Source organism: Odocoileus virginianus, chromosome 23 (genome assembly GCF_023699985.2).
Source record: "Odocoileus virginianus isolate 20LAN1187 ecotype Illinois chromosome 23, Ovbor_1.2, whole genome shotgun sequence".
NCBI lineage: Eukaryota > Metazoa > Chordata > Mammalia > Artiodactyla > Cervidae > Odocoileus > Odocoileus virginianus.
The window spans coordinates 17,981,315-18,003,497 of NC_069696.1; the positions used below are offsets into that span (position 1 = coordinate 17,981,315).

At 36.7% G+C, this 22,183-nt stretch overlaps 1 protein-coding gene across 3 annotated transcripts in view; it reads right to left on the reverse strand.

The window, feature by feature from the left end:
- LRP6 (LDL receptor related protein 6) overlaps window positions 1–22,183 on the reverse strand; it is a 170,099-nt gene that overhangs the window by 75,477 nt on the left and 72,439 nt on the right. For all 3 annotated transcript variants that reach the window (XM_070453635.1, XM_020882707.2, XM_020882706.2), the window contains 3 exons: window positions 20,643–20,840; window positions 2,879–3,075; window positions 1,048–1,179 (listed from right to left, as the gene is read on the reverse strand). In XM_070453635.1, coding sequence (XP_070309736.1) covers window positions 1,048–1,179; window positions 2,879–3,075; window positions 20,643–20,836 — 523 coding nt within the window. In that variant the 5' untranslated portion in view covers window positions 20,837–20,840. The remainder of the gene's footprint in view (window positions 1–1,047; window positions 1,180–2,878; window positions 3,076–20,642; window positions 20,841–22,183) is intronic.

Below are 22,183 nucleotides of genomic sequence, written 5' to 3' on the forward strand. Positions count from 1 at the left end.
TAAAGTCAGGCTACATTTTTTAACATAAAAGCAACATTACAAAAACCTTTTGTTTTACATTGAAACCAAATTATTATTTGCCATGGAAACCTCTCACAAGAATCAGCCAGTTTCACCTCTGACTAGGAGGATAATTTATCAATGCCAAGTCATGACAAATATCCTGTACACCAACTCAATCCCATCTCTCTGACTCCCTGATCCCCCTGCCAGGAACTCTAACCCACTCCTAAATAAAGGCTTCTGCTTTTCAGAGTTAGATAGAGAGGCCACTGCTAAATATAACAATTTTCTTACCAGGTCGTGCTGGTGGCTAGAGAACCAGATGGTGATCCATAGGGTTAAGAATGAAGAACAACATTCTCATTAAAAAGAAAAAGAGAACTGGCATTCTCCCAAACCAATATTACCTTGAAATGTCCTAAATCAGAACATTTCTCCAACATGCCCTCTCTCTACAGGGAACTGAGAGTAAGGAGAAGAGGCAGTGTGCTGGTTAAGTATAGCAACAGGCTGCTTTGAGCAGAACAATAAGGAATTCTTTTCTTCTTCTGAAGGCACTTCTCTGTTGTTAAAAGGTAATTAAAAATATCATTCAATCATTTTTCAGAAAATGTATCTATCCCATGATAGTCTTTATAATTAAAAGTTTAATAAACATCTTTTCCTTGCAGAGGTTCTTTATTTACAAATGCTACCTGTTAAAAATATATTCTTTATGAGAATATTCATTTCTGCAAGAATGAACTGTGATATTCATGACTTTGAGATCTGACAGAGAAGAGAAATGGCACCTATTTTTTCCCCAAAAAACTGCATGTTAAAGATTCAGCTAAAATATTAAAATAATTTATAAAATAATATTCAAGAGATGCCATAAAATACAAAACACTCCCATTATATGAGCAACTGTGAAGACTGAGGGATTAAGTGACTAGTCTCCCAAAGCACTATAACTTGCAGAGCTTATTACAGACAAATAAAATAAATCATACAGAATCCCAAATGCTATCTAAAATTCTTCCTTCATGGCAACCAACTTCTTACCATCTTTGCAGGTTTTTCCATTCTCCAGGAGTGTGACCCCAGTTGGGCAAGCACACTGATAAAAAGGCTTGACTGGAGACATCAAACACAAGTGGGAACAACCACCATTATCAATTCCACATGGATTTGTAGCTGTCAAATGTAAATCACACTGATTAATACCAATGATTATGGATGACCTCCCCCACTCTAGGTACACAAAGGTTAATGACCATACATGAGCACCTCTGATAAACCAAATTATTACCAAATGTCATCTGGGTGCCTGACGACCAGACCATCTGCAAGGAAGGGAATTAAACAGTGAAAAATCTACTTAGCATTCTGTATCCAGAGAGGAATACACAAGAAGTAAAGGAGACTGTCCCTGCCCCAAAAAAGCTTGCAATCTAGCCAGTAAGCCAAAATTCATGAACAGTAATAATGGAAAACAGTACAGAACAATAAAATTGAGATTGTGCACATTCAGACTGTAAATAAGTATAGAGTCAAATGGGAAGTAAATCACTAAAGGATTGAAGAACTGAAGAAAAGCTTCATGGTAGATACAGGACATGGCAGAAGACTTGAAAGACAGGAAGGACAGATAGGAGGACATTCAAGTGTGGTAAAACCACATGAATAAAAGCTTGGAGGCTGTACACACTGTGTGAGACAGTACAGTGATCAGAGTAACTGAAGATTAAGATTTGACTAACAACAATAAAAGCTGAATGAGCACAGAGAAGGGAATGTCTGTGATGGAGGCACTGAGACTCAAGAAAAGCCACACTGTGGAAAGATTTACATGGAAAAGGTAAGCATGATGGCTTTTAAAAGGGGAAACTGAGAACCAGAGATTAATTAGAAAATCTGAAGAAACAATAGAAAAGGACGGATTTAAACAATACTCATAGAGAAAAATCAACATGGAAACAAAAAATATGAAAGACAAAAGGCAGTATCACAGATAACTGCAAATTCTCAAACAAGTAAAACATAAAGGATCAACAGTGCCATTAAAAAGCCAATGAGAGTAAAACATTTATACAAGTGACTAAACATTCTTTTTTTTACAAAAGAGTAACACAAACATTTTAAAACATTTTTATGAGCTCATGATCACTGAATTCCAATATGACATATTCAATATTTGACTATTTCCCCTTAAATGGAAGGAGCTAATACAAAGTAATGCATAATCCAAAAGCCCTGCATTTTTGGCTCTGGAATACAATCTGAAATATACTCAGACATATGTCAGACATTTATTTACACACAAGTGCCAAACACTTAACATTCTCTTGCAAGAAACTGTTGTCAGCTGTCACAGTCCAAATCATTATAAAGGGTGACCAGGAACAGGAGAAAAACGAGGGGAAGATATACACAGAAAAGGCGTAAGCAAGTACTTTACTGAAGCAACCTGAGGTATGTAAATGAACTAGATACATTAATAATTGCATTAATTAATAATTAAGGTTTCCCTTCAAGGAGAGTGTCTGTTTCTAAACATACAATGAACGAAATCACTCATTAGTGAGAAATAATATGAATACGAAATGTATTTGCACAGAATCTTAACATATGAGCTATCTCAATTTTTTTTTTGTCTCTCTTCTTTCTATTCATAACCCCAGACTAAAACAAAGCACTGAGGTGGTCTGCAGTGATAGATACTAAGCTACAAATGGTTTAGACTATTGTCTACTTTGAATTTGGACATTTTCCCGATTTTTTATTCCTTCCCACTCTGAATACATCCTCTCTCTTTTTGCCCCCTCACTAAAGCCAGACATCAGAGTGCTACAAAGCTCTTCCAACTTGCAATTTAAAAATCAAGATCACTTACCATTTGGCTGCCTCTGTTGGCTGAAGACATGTATATCCATGGGAGAGAAGATGTTAGAATGGATTTCACGCAGACCCTCGCCAGTGTACTTGTTGCAAGCCAAAATGGAATGTGTATTCCAGTCAGTCCAGTACAATGTGTCCTCAAATAACGTCAGGGCAAAAGGATGTGGAAGGGAACCTTTAACCACCGCCTGCCTAGTAACCCAAAGAGAAAAGCGCAAACATTTCTAAATTTTCTTTTTTAATCAAAACTTTATCACTCCCACTGAAATGGTCTTGTAGTCCACATTAACACATATAAATCCTGGATAACACGTACCTTAAGGTCAAATATACCTATGAAAAATAGTCACAGAGTAAATTCAAACTTACTTGAATTCATGGTGTCCAAATTCCCCAACCAAGAATGCTTTCTAACTTGGCATCAGGCGCCAGGTACACTCCAAGCTAGCAAAGTGAACGCTAATGTACTAGCACTGCTGTCAATTCCCATCTCACGTCCTTCCACATAATTCATGTCATCAGAAGGAGAAAGGCTAACAAAATGAAAAATCCCAGGGTGTAGATTGTCACTGGGAAGTAGTTTTAATTAGCAGTAAGCTTCTCCCTTCCTCATGTGGAGGAACAAAGAATCTGAGCCTGTTTCTTTGGTCACTTTTTATGGCTTTCATAAGTGAAAAGTAAAAACATGCACATGAGCCTAGAAAGTCATTCTGGGAGAGCTCTCTCTGCAAGCCCCAGATTAGCTTCAGCAAATGATCATCTTAGCTGGCTTTTTGCTGTATGGTTACTTCATCTCCACAAGCCAGGGGGCGAAGAGGAAGCCTAACCACTGGCAGAATGTGTTCAAGAGACAAAGCAGATCCCCAAATTTACAAGCAATCCTAACTATATGGAAGGAGAGGTAGAGAGCCTGACCAGTACTCAAGACACAGAACTTTGCAGTCTCATGGAGAGTTATATGACTGATTGGTAAATAAGAAAATTCTTGAATAAATTACATTTAAGCCACAGTAATAAATCAAGAAAATAAATGCTTTGATATTTTCATAATACCAAATCTTAATATTTTCATAAATCACTCAGCGAGGAGAAAAAGAGGAAAATACAAGCAATTAAAGAGAAATAAAGGATAACACACTCAAAGACAATCCAACTTTCAGGTCCGTAAAGTTATCTGACAATCTCTAATACCTAACAGACCACCTATACTAAATTAAAGAGCAGTAAGATCATTTTCATCTAAGCAGAATTAGCATGTGTTATTATACATGGAATGGTTCTAGCCTAAGGTGCTTAAAATTTGAGCCAGATTTTTAAATAACTTTATTCAAGATTAGAATGACTAGTTTCACAAACTTTCTATTTTAAAGCCTCACAACTATGCCACCCATCACCACAATTTTCTCCTTTCATTTTTCCTAATTCTGACTTCCCTAGCATATTACTTTCTCTCTCATTTCTCAATAACAACTGTCACAATGTCTACTTCGGAAGTGGTTTCTTTCACTTTTTAAATGAACAGCTTTATAACATTTACTAAAATGATTGTTACTATGTGAGTGATATCATAGTTCAAGTTCAAATTTAAATAGGCCTGCATATTTTACACTTAAGTATCCCAAAATTCATTAAGTTAAAACATAAACAGAGAGAGTTCTAAGAAGCTGCCAAGAAACTAAAGTAACATGATTGAGAAATATAAGTAATACTAAAGATGAAATTACTTAGGCTTTCATTAGACATCTTAAAGTATCAGAATATATAATCTGTTCTCTGAAAGACTTTGGGAGAAAAAAAAAAGTCTAAGTCCTTTGTATAATATTAAATAAAAAGTTAAAATTCACTCTAATGAACTTAACACAGAAGAATAAACAGACAGCAACAGCCAAAATCCTTCTCTAAAAGATATATGCATTTTACAACCTGACTGAAAGCATTTATGTACTGATAAGAAATGAGCCTGGCATGCTGTGGTCTGCTGGGTTGTAAAGAGTTGGGACCCGGCAACTGAACAACAAGAAATGAGACAGAACTGAGTTCAAATGTCCCCCGGCACTTACAGTAACTTATTTCCACAAATTCTGTTTCCCTCACCTGTTATTAAAAGATGATAATCTAACCTGAGTTACTGTGAAGATTAAATCATAATATATGAAAAAGCATTTAGGCATTATGCTTAGTACTTAATAAACATTTCACAAATGGCTCCTCAACTTTAGGATGTCTGTTTTCAGTATTTTAGTATTTCTGATACAGGGATAATATTTTACAATTTTAGTAAACATCTCATGAGCTAGTTTTTAAGTCAATAAAAAGCTTACTAGAATCAAGTATTTGGCTTATTTATATTCCCAGGATCTCACACAATACAGTATGTATGAATTAGTTAGATTTATCACTCAATGAATGCCTGATAAAATGAAACATTTTTAATGAAATATGAAATTAACAAAAAGCCCAGCTAAGACGGCTATCACTCATTGTCATATTCTTTGGTAATTTGTCTAGCCAATGGTAATCTGTTCCTGAAAGTACAGATTAGTATACACTGTCTTCACCTGTCTTCCCTCTGATTGGGATTACTCCCCTGGAAACTCAAAGTGAAAAGAAGGAGTTGATCATGGATACTGAGAACAAACGTGGCAGGCAAGATTGAAGCCCAGTTCTTCAGTAGTGTGCCTCAACCATAACAGGAATTAAAAAGTGGATCACTACAATGGGTACCAAAAGAAAGAAACCAAGACCCCAAGTGATGTTATGCTTCAGTGCTGGCAACCTCTAAGCATCATCTCCTCCACCTGTCCATCATTTCCTTAAGAGTTCATTCTTGCCAGTATCCCAAGTACAGGTGTGCACTTGCTATCTATTTCAGATTCCATAGCTGACAGGTGCCTCTTTCAAATTCTGCACCAACCAGACTTACCCTTTATAAAACACTTGTGCACTTGTATTCACTTTCTGTTTCCGGACCTCCTCCCAGAAAGTTGTCCTCTGCCCCTGACTCAGAACTCCCCATCTGTGTCAGAAACAAATCTACTTAATCAAACGAAAGCACTACTATGATAAATTCTGACATCTGAACCTAACCTTAGAGGAGAGTTTCTCCACATCACAGTGAGGTTTTTTATAACACCTAAAAATATGACAACAGTGGGAGCAGTATAGTATTTGAAAAAATCTCTACAAGTCTTTGACAGGAAAACAGAACAACTAGGAAGGAAAACCAAAACCTCATGGACAACACTTACAACAAAGACAGGTAAGAAGGTATTACCACAAAACCCTAGACACAGAAAGGAAAACTACCAACAGCTCTAAGATCTGATTAGCATCAGCACTTCTGCAAGAGAAGTGCAGAAGGAAAAAAATAGGGCATTTGGCAGATCCAGGCCCAGGAGAACACACAAACAGATAGCAATGGAAAGCTTCACAAAACAATCTGAGAATAGCAGTTGACAAGGAATGGCTCTGGCCACTTGGAGAGTGAGTGAATACAAAGACTGGATGGATGGTATGGAAGGGACTGGCATACTAACAAGCAACTCTCTCACTGACCCAACAGAGCTCCCTTCCAGACAAAGGCCCCAATCTGACCATACACCACTGGGAACAGAATGAAAGTGAGGATGACAGTGCAAGAGAAATAATAGAAAATAAGGTGCAGAAAAAAGTGGCAGAAGGGAACAGAGCCAGGAGTTCTCACAAAGCAAGCTGCCAACTTTTCAAACACACACACTCAAGACTTCTGTGAAGTGAAAAAAGTCATGATAAATTCTAACTTCTTCAACAAGTTCCAGAAAACAATTTCATGTAAAAATATAAAATATAATAAGATCAAGTCTCATTTTAAAAGTTAATATTAAAGGGACTTCCCTGGAGGCCCAGTGGTTAAGACTCTGCACATCCAGTGGAGAGGGCACATGTTCAATGACTGGTCAGGGAACTGACATCCCATAGGCCATAGACGTGGCCAAAGAAATAAAATAAAAAGTTAATATTAAAAACAAAAAAGAATAAAGAAAATAACATCCCTAAAGACAATACAAATATGCCAGAAAAACTGGCTCTAGAACAAATAGTTTACAATCTATTGCAAAATACTTTAAATGCTTTATAGTAGTATAATAGTGATAAAAGAATAAGAAAAATTAAAATTTAAAACCTCAAATTGAGGTGAAAGAACTAATGAAAGAGTCAGAAGTCACTTCAATGAATTATAAACTAGGAATGACACAAGAGTGAATAAACGGAACAGATAAGGAAACAGAAACAGCTGGTGAAGAGAAAGAATTTTTTTTTCATGATTTTTTTCTGTTTTATTAAGAAATAATTAATATACTGGGTTAACCAAAAACTTCATTTGGGTTTTTCTGCAAGAAGTTACAGAAAACATCTTATATAATATTATACATATTATACGTGTGTGCATATATATATATAAAAGGCAACGGTTGTTAAACTGGGTAAAACTAAACAAGATTCAACTGTATGCTGTCTATAAGAGACACACATACCCAAAGACCCAAATTTACTGAAAGTCAACAGTAGCCATAAGTGAGATGAAGTGGTCTATCAGATAAAACATACTTTCAGACAAAAAAATATTACTAGAGATTAAAGCAGCACATTTTATAATGACAATCAAACCATCATGAAGATACAGCGATTATAAACATACACAAGTAAAAACAGCCCCCAAACAAACGAAGCAAAACCTGACAGAACTGAAGGAAAAAATAAGACAACAGTAACAGTCTGAGATCTCAAAATCCTATTCTCATTAAAAGGTAGGACAACTAAACAGAAAATCATCAAGGATATGGAACTTTGAACATTAGGACAAGTATCAATTAATTTTAAAAGACTGAAATCATACAAAGTGTATTCTCCAAGATTCTGTTCAATGGCCAAAAAAAAAAAAGAAAGAAAGAAATCACTGCTTTTCCCCAAAGATCAGGAACAAAGCAAGAATGTCTTCTATTTAGCAGAAGGTCTAGTGAGTATTATGAATTAAGACTAAAAGGCAACCAGATGGGAAAGGAAGAAATAAAACTGTCATTATTCACAGATGACATGATTCTGTATGCAGAGAACACTAAAGAATTTAAAAGAAAAAAAAAAAAAAGCCTCAGACATACTTAATTCAACAAGGTTGCAGCATACAAGATCAATATACAGAAACAAATTTCTACAGACTAGCAGTGAAAAATACAAAAAGTGATACAGCCAACTAATATTTAGCAAGGGAACCAAGAACAGCCAATGGAGAAAAAGCAGTTTCTTTAATAAATGGTGCTGAGAAAAATGACAAAATTGAAATTTATTAAATAATTTGCTCATAACACCATTAAAAAAAACAAATATTTGGAAATGAATTAATAAAAGAGTGTAAGACATCATACATAAAGTGGATCACAAGTCTAAATGTAAGGAATTAAAACAGTAAAACTCTTAGAAGAGAAAAGCATCAATCCTTGTGACTTTGGTTTAAGCAAAGATTTCTCAGTACTTCAAAAATACTTTTAACAACAACCAAAAAAAGCTAATAGATTGAACTTTTATTTCTAAATAATATATCCAGTGAAGAACTCATATCTAGAATACATAAAATTCTTACAGCTCAATAATAAGAGAAATAACTGAATTTAACAGTGCGCAATTGACTTGAATAGGATCTTAAATACTTAACTGAGCCTCATGTGAAGGAAGACCAAACTAAACTGTATTCAAGAAGATTACAGGCAAAACAGATTGAAGTAAAGTTATTAATGTATCTTCTGGAGTAGAGGCAAAAGAGAAGCATAAAGGAAACTGTAAACCACACTGGCAAAATCTGGTATTACTTTTTCCAAAGCAATCATTTTCTCCTAATTACATGAGGAATACATTTATGTTCACTAGGAAAAAAAACTGGAAATAGAAATACAAAGTGTATCTTTCCATTCCTTTATTAGGTGCACATGTACAATGTGTACATGTATATACACAAATACAAGCGATTTCCAATGGTCAAGGCATGGAAAACTGGTTTCTGTTATAAAGAGCTAAGGCAGAACATGAAACCAACTAAGATAGAACAGGAAACCAACTAACCAATGGAATTTAGAATTAATAATTTGGTAAAAATTCATTGGCTCTAAATCACAGCCCCCAACAGGACAACAAAACAGCTGAGCCAAACCAAGAAACAATTGACATGCTGCACCAAACCATGAATAAAGAGCATTTATCACCCATCATTGTTGCATGTTAATAATGATTAATATGCCCTGAGGAAAAACTGGTTAATTTATGTATTCTGAATGACTCCAATGCATCCTGTCATCTTATTTAAACAACATCTGACTGTAACTTTTTTTTTTTTAACAAAAAATGAATTTCTGTAAATGCCCAGCATTTAGTGCATCATAATGACCTGTCTTCATTTCATAACGTATTGTAAAGATTTTCATCCTATTATTAAACATTGGTTCCATATTTTTTATATTCATTTTAAAGGCTATAAAACACTTCACTGAATGTGCTATAATTAAAAAACCCATATTGCCAACATTATATATTAAATAAAGCATCTTTAAACATAAACATATATTTTAAAAATTATATAATCATCAGTTGACACAAATTTTTTGACCACAGTCTAGCAGGAACCTAATTCTGTTTTTCTCCTGAGAGTGTGGTTCATTATTCACTGAATTTCAGTATTCTGCCAACACCAAGAACTCTGCTGATACCATGATTCTGCTTATTCTCTGGCACCACTGAACTCATTCACAGCCAGCTCTAACTACACCTCTGATCTTTGCCTAACATGTTCAATCATGTCAAGCTGGGTTGCCATAAGGTGTGTGTCCTTTAGTGTCTGGTATATTCAGTATTTCCCAGAGGTGCTAACAGAATCCAGATGAGGCCCATCTTCTATCCTATCCCACCTCCCTCTCACCAGCCTCACCTTCAGTCCTCCATCTCTAGAATTGTGGTTATTACTGTTTATGTGGGTAAATCTCTTCAATTTGCTTCTGTGGGAAGCAGATTCTTCACAAGATCAGTAGATGACCAACCATGCTGATCTGCCTGGGCCTGAGGGTGTTCCTGGAAGCCAGGCAAACAGGGATGGCTGATCAGGAGCAGCTCAGACTGGGACATCCCTTAGTCCTGAAGAAATTCTTCAACATATCTGGTATGTGGTTGTCTCTGCCTAAGTCTCCAGCACTGATGCAAAATACCCCTTGTTTACAGTCCATGGCTTTAACAACCAATAACTTGATAATGGCTATAAATCTAAGTCTCCCTCAGAGACTACTCTGCCGAGCTGCAGGCTCATACATCCAAAGCGCCCCAGACTTCATCACCATAGTTTTCCATAAGCAACTAAGCAAATGCAAACATGTCCAAATTTGAATTCAATCTCATTCTCTTTCTACATCAAAAAAAAAAAAAAAAAAAAGGAGGAAGGAAAAAGAATCTATCCTCCTTTCCAGAATCTTCTATCTCACTGAATGGCATTTCCATTGAATAAGCCATTCAAAGCAGAAACTTAGGAGCCATCATAAACACCATCAGGGACCCACAATCGGTTTGACAGGATTGGGGCACCAGCAGACAAGGGTGGAAGTGGTAAGAATATTGTCTAAGACAAGGTAAATAAATGAGATCATGTAAATTATAGTGACGAGATTGTACTTTTCTGGAGAATGATGATGACTAACTGGAAGACTTAAGGAAATGAAATCATTAGTTTTCATTCTCTACACAACTACCAAAAGTATTTCTAAAAGACAAATCCATCCATGTCAATCTGCAACTTGAAGATTTCCAATGACTCTCAACACCTACAGGCTAAAATTCAAATGCCTCATTTTGGAATGCTAGACCCTGTGTGATCTGGCTCTTGGCCAGTTCTCTACACTTGCCTCCAACCATCCCTCACAGTTCCAACTGCAGCTGGACAGGAACACTGGCAAACCAAAGCCTTCTTTTACAACCTTCATAGCTTTAATAACCACTAACTTGAAAACCTGACTCTAGTCATTAGGAATTTAAAATTTTTCACAGAAAGAGCTTTTATATTCCTCCCAGTTTTTAAAGTTTATTATTTTTCTTCAGAGTCTGTCAAGGCCGGTTAAAAGTGTGTATTTACATCCAAGATATCTATGCCACAAAGTCAACTAACCATATACAAGTTCACTATCTTCTGAACCCTATTCTGTTCCACTGACATCTATCTATGCTCAGATTTAGTACCTCATTGTTTCAACTACTCTGGCTTTACAGGAAGCCCTGAAATCAAGCGCAGTCATAGTACCTGAAGTCAACAGTTTAAAGATCAGTCTTGGTGGTGGTGCACATTCTGTGGGTCTGGACACATATACCTATCATTATACTACAAGTTTTTTCACTGTCCTAAATTTAAATCCTCTGTGCCTATTCATGCCTTCACCCACCCTCTTTTCAGTCTCTCTTTCTAACTGAAATATTAATACAGCTGATTTACAATGTTTTGCAAGTTTCAAGTGTATAGCAAAGTGATTCAATTATACATATATATGTAACATATATGTATATATGCTCTTTTCAAGATTCTTGCCCACTGTAAGTTATTACAAAATACTGAATACAGTTCCCTGTGCTATATAGTAGGTCCTTGTTAGGTATCTATTTTATATACAGTAGTATGCATATTTTAATCCCAAACTCCCAAACTCCTCCTCTCGACCTTTCCCCTTTAGTAACGTAAATTTCTTTTCTATGTCTGTTTTAATCTCTAAGTTCCCTTATCATCTTTGCAGTTTATCTATTCAACAACCCATATTATTTGACCTATATGTCTTTATCTGCTGATGCATACCCACGGTACAGTTCAAGGTTTCCCTGTCCTCTACTTTTCCCGCAAATTTCCTGCAAATTCCAAGGCTGATCAGACTTCTAATGAATTGATCCTTTTGGCAAGACAAAAGGGGCTGACGCTCTTTTCTTCCATCAGGTGGCAAATAGGGTCTGTTCTTTTCCTTATTATGATGAAGCAGCCACTGATGTTCAATGCCTAGACTGAACAGTTCACTGGAAGTAATAAAATGCTGATATTCTAATTATTTCTCATTTACTAGCTGGAATAGCTTTTTTGTATCTACTAATCTGTTAGCTACTGGTAGATTCCTATAGAAAAGGGGGGATAAATTGCTTGATTCTTTCTCTTTGTTACCAACATTCAAGCTAGTGAATTGGTTGGTTCCCTTTCATCCTCTGAAAGTAACTACTTACTTTTCTTAAAAAAGAAAGAAAGAAAGAAAGAAAATCAGTATGAACTCAAGGATTTAAACAAACTTGGTGGGTTTCAATCAATCTCTGACCAGAGAGAGGCTTTTCAAGTTATTTCTCTGGGCTTTATGAAATGACGCTAATAGCCTGTAATAGCTTCCATGCTACCCACTATGACGTAACATCCCAGCTCAACTTGGATATTTCCTGTAAGAGACTTAGGGTTAACCTGAAAGGTATGATTTCTTTTAAGGTGGAACAGTTTTTCAAGAATACAATCTGGGTGGTTTTCTCCGCCCGCCCCCCCCCCCCCCCCAGTCCTCATCAGTGGTCAAAAGAAATAAACATACATATTTGTGTGTATTTTTATAACTTACAATGACTAATGAGCTCACACCAGTATTCTCAATTAAAACTCAGAATTATCGATTTCTCTTACTTAAACTCCACAATACTACATCTATACATCTTTTCCTCCATACGGAGAGTTCTACATATTCATGGGCAACTAAATTAATATATCCAAAAATTGCTCACTTATTTGATGCAAAATTAAAAATATTAATATCAATACACCAATGTAATCACCATAAAGAATTAAAGAAAATCTCTGTATACAGTACCTGTAACTGTCACTCTGAGTTTTATTTTACTCCATTTTTTCTTTTTTAGCTATGCTGCAAAGCCTACAGGATCTTAGTGTCCCAACCAAGAATCGAACTCATGTCCCCTGTAGTAGAAGCTGTGGCACCTTAATTAACCACTGGCTGGCGAGGGAAGTCCCTTCATTCCAATTTTTCAGAATAGTACTTTATTTACTCTATCTAAACATACAGTCATTACATACCATACCCTGAATTTTAATCATCCTTTAATTTTCATACAAGTTAATTATATGTTTACTGCTCTTCACCAAGACTTATTTTGTTATCTTGCTCATCACTGTGATTATCTGAAGCTCAGCCACTAGTCCATTTTCACAATGACTCAGGAAACAGTATTTATTGATTTCTTTCATGTTCATAACAGTTCATCTATAGCTTTGTATAAGCAAAATCAATTTTGCTGGGAGGAAAAGATCACTGGCTCACATTCTCTCTGAATATCTTTTTAAAATACTATTTCACTTAATTCTGACAGGGAGTGTTGCTGTGAGAAAGCCTAATGTGAATCTAATTTTCTTTTCCATTTAAAAAATCATTTATTTTACTCTTAAAGGCCCAGAAAATATTTTCCTTTTTCTACAGGATAACTTTACTAGAATATATCTTGGTGCTGTTTGCTTTAACTTGTATTACCAAGTACATAATGTTCTCTTATCAATCTGTAGATTCGAATCTCCTTTTAAGGAACTTTTCCTGAATTACAGTTCCTCATATTTGTTCTCTTACTTTGCTTAGGTTATCTTCCTAACAGTTTTTTTATCTAGGTGTTTTTTCTTCTTTGCCTATCTTTGTCACTTTCTCTCAAATTCTTCTTATCTATTTACATTTCTGTTAGGTAGTTAGAATAGGGAAAAAGAGTCCAGAATGGCGGTTGCTAAAAGACCTGGAAGGGAAAGCCCTCGAAAATGGAACAAAGGAAGGTCCGAGGACCGGAGTGAGAACCTCAGGTAAAACAAACAACACTCCTGGCTGGCCCAATTTACATAAGACAGGCCCAGGGACAGAGAAACATATAAAAAGAGGAGCCAAAGCTCTCTCCACCCCCCCACCCCCACCCCCGCGCGATGGGGTGATCTTCTCTTCCCGTCTTTGGGTCAACGTGCCCTCATGCCTCGAAGATGGATTTTCCTGCTATTTAAATAAACAGAGCTGTAACACTGAGCTGTAACACTGATTTTTTTTTTATATTTAATTGGTTTTTTTTCTTTTTTTTTTCCATTTATTTTTATTAGTTGGAGGCTAAACACTGATTTATTTAAGAGCTATAACACGGTCTGTCCTCCGAGAGCTGCGACCCACCAAGGGGCTTTAGTGTCCGTCACTCCAAATTTTTGTTGTGATGAGACAAGGAACCAAGGAGCATACACTCGCCTGACAGTTCTTTTTAGTCCTTAATTTTTCCCCTTTTTCAACTTCAATTAAAATCTTTTCGGTTTAGTCACTCTTGTGTCCCTTCTAGTTTAGTTGGCTTTTCTGAAATTAGTTTTTTCTTTTATTTATAATTCTTTCCTCAGTTCTGTCATCTCATCTCCGAACTTACTCATTTTAATTTATGTTGGTCTTTGATATGTAATACTGGTGTCTCAATTAGTGATAGTGCATTTTAAAGTGGAGGTTTGATCTGTTCTGGGCTTCCCTGGTAGCACAGTTGGTAAAGAATCCGTCTGCAATGCAGGAGACCCCGGTTCAATTCCTGGGTCGGGATGATCTGCTGGAGAAGGAAACGGCTACCCACTCCAGTATTCTTGGGCTTCCCTGGTGGCTCAGCTTCTAAAGAATCCACCAGCAATGCGGGAGACCTGGGTTCAATTCCTGGGTTGGGAAGATCCCCTGGTGAAGGGAACTGCTACCTACTCAGTATTCTGGCCTGGAGAATTCCATGGACTGTTTAGTCCATGGGGTCGCAAAGAGTTGGACACGACTGAGCACCTCTGGAACAATAGACTGGTTCCAAATAGGAAAAAGAGTACGTCAAGATGGTATATTGTCACCCCGCTTATTTAACTTACATGCAGAGTACATCATGAGAAACGTTGGGCTGGATGAAGCACAAGCTGGAATCAAGACTACTGGGAGAAATATCAATAACCTCAAATAGGCAGATGACACCACCCTTATGGCAGAAAGCGAAAAGGAACTAAAGACCCTCTTGATGAAAGTGAAAGAGGAGAATGAAAAAGTTGGCTTAAAACTCAACACTCAAAAAACTACGATCAAGGCTTCCGGTTCCATCACTGCATGGCAAACAGATGGGGAAACAATGGAAACAGAGACTTACTTTCTTTTTTAGGGCTCCAAAATCACTGCATGGTTACTGCAGCCATGAAATTAAAAGATGCTTGCTTCTTGAAAGAAAAGCTATGACCAACCTAGACAGCATATTAAAAAGGAGAGATATTACTTTGCCAACAAAGGTCCCTCTAGTCAAGGCTATGGTTTTTCCAGTGGTCATATATGGACGTGAGAGTTGGATTATAAAGAAAGCTGAGCTCCAAAGAATTGATGCTTTCCAACTGTGGTGTTGGAGAAGACTCTTGAGAGTCCCTTGACTGCAGAGATATCCAACCAGTCAATCCTGAAGGAAATCAATCCTGACTATTCATTAGAAGGATGCTGAAGCTGAAGCTCCAATACTTTGGCCACCTGATGCAAAGAACTGACTCATCTGAAAAGACCTTGATGCTGGGAAATATTGAAGGCAAGAGGAGAAGGGGACAATAAAGGATGAAATGGTTGGATTGCATCATCAACTCAATGGACATGAATCTGAGTAGGCTCTGGGAGTTGGTGATGGACAGGGAAGGCTTGCATGCTGCAGTCCATGGTGTCGCAGAGTTGGACACGACTGAGCAACTGAACTGAACTGAGCGCCTTTCACTTGATCTGTTCTATGATCACATTTTTCTGGGGAGTTTTCTACCTGAAAACATTATTCTGTTTTTCATTCCTTTTTTTCCCCCAGCTTTACCAGGTATAATCAACAAACAAATCTGAATGATAAACTGTACACAGTGATGACATGATACACGTATGCAAGAATACTCACCCAGATATTTATCGTATCTCACACACTGACAGGGGTTTCCTTTTTAGGGTTTTTTAAATGGGAACATCTATTCCCTCCAACTCCCTGACAGCCAGTTTTCTTTTGTTTCTATGAGTTTGTGACATTCTTTAAGATTCCACATATATGTGACACAATGCAACATTTCCCTTCCTTTATCTGGCTCACTTCACTGAGCTTTATGGCCTCAGAGTCGTGCATGTAACCACAAACAGCAGGATGTCCTTTCTTCTCATGGATGAAAAATATTCTACTGAATGTGTATACACCACATCTTTATCCATTCATCCACTGACAAGATATTTTGATTGTTTCATGTACTAGATACTGTGAATAATGCCACTATGAACATGGAAGTGCAGAGATTGCTTCAAGATTGTTTTCAATTTCCTATGGATAAGAATTCCAAAAGTGGGATTACTGGATCATATGGAAGTGATATTTTTAATTTTTTGAGGAGGCACCATACTGTTTGCTTGAGGTTTCAAACACATGCTCACAAAATCATAACTAATAACAATGTCAAGAAGATTATCTCCTGTTTCTTCTCTACAAAATTTTATGGTCTCAGGTCTTATACTGAAGTCTTTAATTCATTTTTAGTTGATTTTGTGTGTGGTATAAGACAGGGATCTAGTTTCATCCTTTTGAGTGTGGATATCCAGTTTTCTCACACTATTTGCTGAAGATACTATAGTAACTGTAACAAAGATACTACAATAACTGTAACAAAGACATTAGTTTCCCCACTGAACATTCTTGGCTCCTCTGTCATAAACTGATTGACCAAATATGCATGGGTTTGTTTCTGGGCTCTCTACTCCATCCCACTGATCTAGTGTCTGTCTTTATGCCAATACCATACCACTTTGAGTAATACAGTTTACAAATACAGTTTGAAGTTAGAAAGTGTAATGCCTCCAGCTTTATTCTTTCTCAAGATTCCTTTGGCTATTTGTGTTTTTTGCAATTCCACACAAATTTTAGAATTGTTTGTTCTACTTCTGTGAAAAGTGCACTGGAACTTTGATATGGACTGCACTACATTTGTAGATGGATTTCCATAGTACAAATGTTTTAATAAATTAATTTTTCTAATCTGTGAGCATGAAATATCTTTCAATTTATTTGTGTCTTCTTCAATATCTCTCATTAGCATCATAGTTCTCAGTGTATAGGTCTTTTACTTAGTTGATTAAACTTATTAGGGTTTTTTTTTTGTATGATACAATAAATAAGATTGTTTTCTTAATTTCTCTGACAGTTTGCTATTAACATACAGAAATACAAGTGATTTTTGTATATTGATTTTGTATCCAGCAATGTAACTGAATCTGTTTATTAGTTCGAACGGTTTTGTGGTGGAGTTTCCAGGATTTCCTACGTATAACATGAGACCATCTGCAAATACTTTTACTTTTTCCTTTTACTGAGATGCATTTTCTTTCTTTTCCTTGCCTAATTACTTTGGTTAGAACCTCTAGCACCATGCTGATTAAAAATGGCTAGAGTAAATATCCTTATCTTGCTCTGACCTTAGATGAAAAACTTACAGTTTTCCACTTTTGAATATATTATTAGTTGTGGGTTTGTCATACATAGCTTTCACTGTTGAGGTATGTTCCCTCCATACACACTTTGTTGAGAATCATGAATGGATGTTGAGTTTTATCAAATGCTTTTTCTGTAACTATTGAGATGATCACATGATTCTCATTCTTCATTTTGTTAATGTGCTGAATCACAGTAATTTGCATATACTGAACAATCCTTGTATCCACTTGATCATGGAGTATGATTCTTTTAATATGCTGCTGAATTCAGTTTGCTAGTTCTGAGTTGAGAACTTCTGCAGCTATATTCATAACAAATATTGGCCTGTAATTTTCTTTTCTTGTAGGTTTCTTGTTTGGTTTTGGTGTCAAGGTAATGCTAGCCTCATAAAATGAGTTTTTAAGAATTCCCTCCTCTTCTATTTTTCAGGAGACTTTGAGAAAGATTGGTAATAATTTTTTTCAAATGTTTGGTAGAATTTGCCAGTGAAGCCTTCTGGTCCTCTACTTGTTTTGGGGAGGTTTTTGATTACTGATTTAATCTCCTTATAAATAATTGGTTTGTTCAAATATTCTATTTCTTCATGATTCAATCATGATCCCGTTCTTCTAAGCTGTTCAATTTGATGGCACATATTGTTGACAGAAGTCCCTTATGATCCTTTGTATTTATAGTTGTAATGTCTCCTCTTTCTGATTTTATTTGTCTCCTCTCTTTCTTATTAAGTTGAGCTAAAGGTTTGTGTATTTAGTTTCTCTCCAAAAAACCAACTCTTGCTTTTTCCCTGATCCTTCCTACTGTATCTTTAATCTTATTGCATGTATTTCCACACTGATTTGCTATTCCTTTCCTTCTGGCAACTGTGGGCTTACTTTGTCCTTCTTTCTCTAGCTCTTTGAGGCTTAAAGTCAGGCTGCTTATTTGAGACTTTTCTTGTTTCAAACGTAAGCATTTATCACTATGAACTTCTCACTTAGAAACCACGTAAGTTTTGGTATGTTGTATTTCTATTTTCATTTGTCTCCAGATATTTTTTATTTTCCTTTGACAGCTTCCTTCAACCACAGGTTGTTCAGGAGAATCTTGTTTAATCCCCCATGTAAATTTGATTTTTCTAATTTTTTTCTGTTCTTAATTAAGGTATAATTGACATACAACATTAGTTTCAGGTTTACAGCATAATAATTTGATACCTGTATATAATGTATAATGATTGCAACAAGTCTAGTTAACAACCACAGCATACCCTGCTAACTTGAAAAGATACATGCACCCCTATGTTCACTCAACCTAATTCACAACAGGAACTGAAAAGGAAACAACCCGAGTGTCACTGATGGTGAGATGGATAAAGAAGATATGCTATATATGTACAACAGAATATTACTCAGCCATACAAAAGAATGAAGTATTGCGAGCTGTGACAACATGAATAGACTTTGAGGGCATCACACTAAGTGAAATAAGAGAAAGAGGAATACTGCATGATCTCACTTATATGTCGAATCTAAACAACAAACAAATGAACTAAAAACCAAGCTCACAGATAGAACAGATTGGTGGTTGCCACAGGCAAGGTATGGAGGCTAGTGAAATGGCTAACGGAAGTCAAAAAGATACAAACTTCTAGATAGTTAAAAAAAAAAAAGTTAAGTCCTGAGAATGTAATCCACAACATTGCAAGTATAGTTAATAATACTGTCTTACATATTTCAAAGTTCAGTTCACTTCAGTCACTCAGTCGTGTCCGACCCTTTGCGACGTCATGAACCGCAGCACGCCAGGCCTCCCTGTCCATCATCACCTCAGAGAGTCCACCCAAACCCATGTGAACTGAGTTGGTGATGCCATCCAACCATCTCATCCTCTGTCATCCCCTTCTCCTCCTGCCCTCAATCTTTCCCAGCATCAGGGTCTTTTCAAATGAGTCAGCTCGTCGCATCAGGTGGCCAAAGTATTGGAGTTTCAGCTTCAACATCAGTCCTTCCAATGAACACCCAGGACTGATCTTTAGGATGCACTGGGTGGATCTCCTTGCTGTCCAAGGGACTCTCAAGAGTCTTCTCCAACACCACAGTTCAAAAGCATCAATTCTTCAGCGCTCAGCTTTCTTTATAGTCCAACTCTCACATCCATACATGACCACTGGAAAAACCATAGCCTTGTAACATTTCAAAGTTACTAAAACAGTAAGTCTTAAAGGTTCTAATCGCAAGAAAAAAAAAATAGTCCAACTACCTATGGCAACAGATGTTTTCACTTTGACAAATTCTTTCAATTATCTAAGGCTTTCTGTTTCTGCTAGGGTCTTAGAATGAGACCACTAGAAACCCAAATAATCTTCCAAACACAAGGACATCAAGTGTCCTTAAAAATACGAACATAACAACCTTGTAAATCAACTACTCTTCAATAAAAAACTTAATTAATTAAATTAAAAAATCTGAACATTATCTGAGTAGGAATTCCATGTTTACATATCTTTGTCTTCTGTGGATACCAGGATACAGCAAACATGCAGGAGGTTTTCTCCTATAGAGAGGTCAGCAAACCAGAGTCCACTGGCTCAAAAATGTTTTACTGGAACAAAACCATGCCCATACCCTTAAGTATTCCATATACCTTCTTTCACAGCACAACAGCAGAGATAAATAGTTGCAACAGAGATATGGCCCACAAAGCATGTAACGACCTGGCTCTTCACAGGAAAAACTGGCCAAGCCTGTCCTGGATTACAGGTTTATCAAATAAGCTTCCACAAACAGCAGCTTGTAAGCTCTGTGGGCAATTCTGAAGGATGAACTCTTTGTCGTATTAGGAGTCTAGCACATTATAGAATGTTTAGTATCCCTGGCCCGCCAGGGAACTAAAATGCTAGCAATACTTCCAGTCTCTCTGTCAACCAAAATTCCCCGCACATTTCGAAACACTCTGGAAGAGAGTGGAAGTACTATCCCTGATTGAGAACCACTGAAGAACTAAATTAGCTCAGAGTAAAGGAGGAGCAAACACAGTCCATAAATTCTAAATGCCACCAAAACAGATGAGAAATGTCATTCCCTTTTTAGAAAGTAAACTAAACATCTATTCTTCTTCCCCGTTGACACTTAAGCCAGAAATATGTTAACAACTTCTTGATAAAATCAGGCTTTATAATTTGATTACTCTATCATGGGACTGACTTAAAGTTTAAAAATAAATTTATAAGGCAATCTTACCGATTCGTTCCATCCAGACTTGATCTGTGAATGAAATTAAGTTTTGCATCTGCCCAATAAAGCTTCCGTTCCTCATAATCCAAAGTCAGTCCATTTGGCCAGTAAATTTCAGTGTTTATTATGACGAAGCGATCTGAACCATCCATTCCAGCACGTTCTATCTTTGGTACTTCTCCCCAATCTGTCCAGTACATGAACCTAAAAAAAGATATGAAAAGTAAACCCATGACATAAGCAGCTTAATTACCAAGTATCTTACAATCATCACTACTGGATAAAGAAAGTGCTCTCAGAAACACTAAAACTGAAATTCCTAGAAACTGTTACTGAAATTTTAATCATCTTTTTCCTTCCATGATGGTAATAACTGATTCAAGTCCAGCATCATCCAGGACAAGAAAACCATGTGATCAAAGCTTTTAGGGAGAAAGGGTATTTACACTGTCTCAGTGTCAATCCTGAAAGATGATGCTGTGAAAGTGCTGCACTCAATATGCCAGCAAATTTAGAAAACTCAGCAGTGGCCACAGGACTGAAAAAAGTCAGTTTTCATTCCAATCCCAAAGAAAGGCAATCCCAAAGAATGCTCAAACTACCGCACAATTGCACTCATCTCACACGTTAGTAAAGTAACGTTCAAAATTCTCCCAACCAGGCTTCAACATTATGTGAACTGTGAACAAGTGTTCAAGAAAAGGTTGTTTTAGAAAAGGCAGAGGAACCAGAGATCTAATTGCCAACATCCAACGGATCATCAAAAAAGCAACAGAGTTCCAAAGAAACATCTACTTCTGCTTTACGGGCTATGCCAAAGCCTTTGACTGTGCGGACCACCACAAACTGTGGAAAGTTCTTCAAGAGATGGAAATACCTACCAGACCATTTGACCTGACTCTTGAGAAATCTGTATGCAGGTCAGGAAGCAACAGTTAGAACTGGACATGGAACAACAGACTGGTTCCAAATAGGGAAAGGAGTAGTCAAGGCTGTATATTGTCACCCTGCTTATTTAACTTATATGCAGAGTACATCATGAGAAACTCTGAGCTGGAAGAAGCACAAGCCTGAATCAAGATTGCCGGGAGAAATATCAATAACCTCAGATATGCACATGACACCACCCTTATGGCAGAAAGCAAAGAACTAAAGAGCCTCTTAATGAAAGTGAAAGAGGAGAGTGAAAAAGTTGGCTTAAGGCTCAACATTCAGAAAACTAAGATCATGGTATCTGTCCCATCACTTCATGGCAAATAGATCGGGAAACAGTAGAGACAATGACAGACTTTATTTTTCTGGGCTCCAAAATCACTGCAGATGGTGACTGCAGCCATGAAATTAAAAGACGCTTACACCTTGGAAGGAAAGTTATGACCAACCTAGACAGCATATTAAAAAGCAGAGACATCACTTTGCCAAGAAAGGTCCATCTAGTCAAGGCTATGGTTTTTCCAATAGTCATGTATGGACATAAGAGTTGAACTATAAAGAAAGCTGAGCGCCGAAGAATTGATGCTTTTGAACTGTGGTGTTGGAGAAGATTC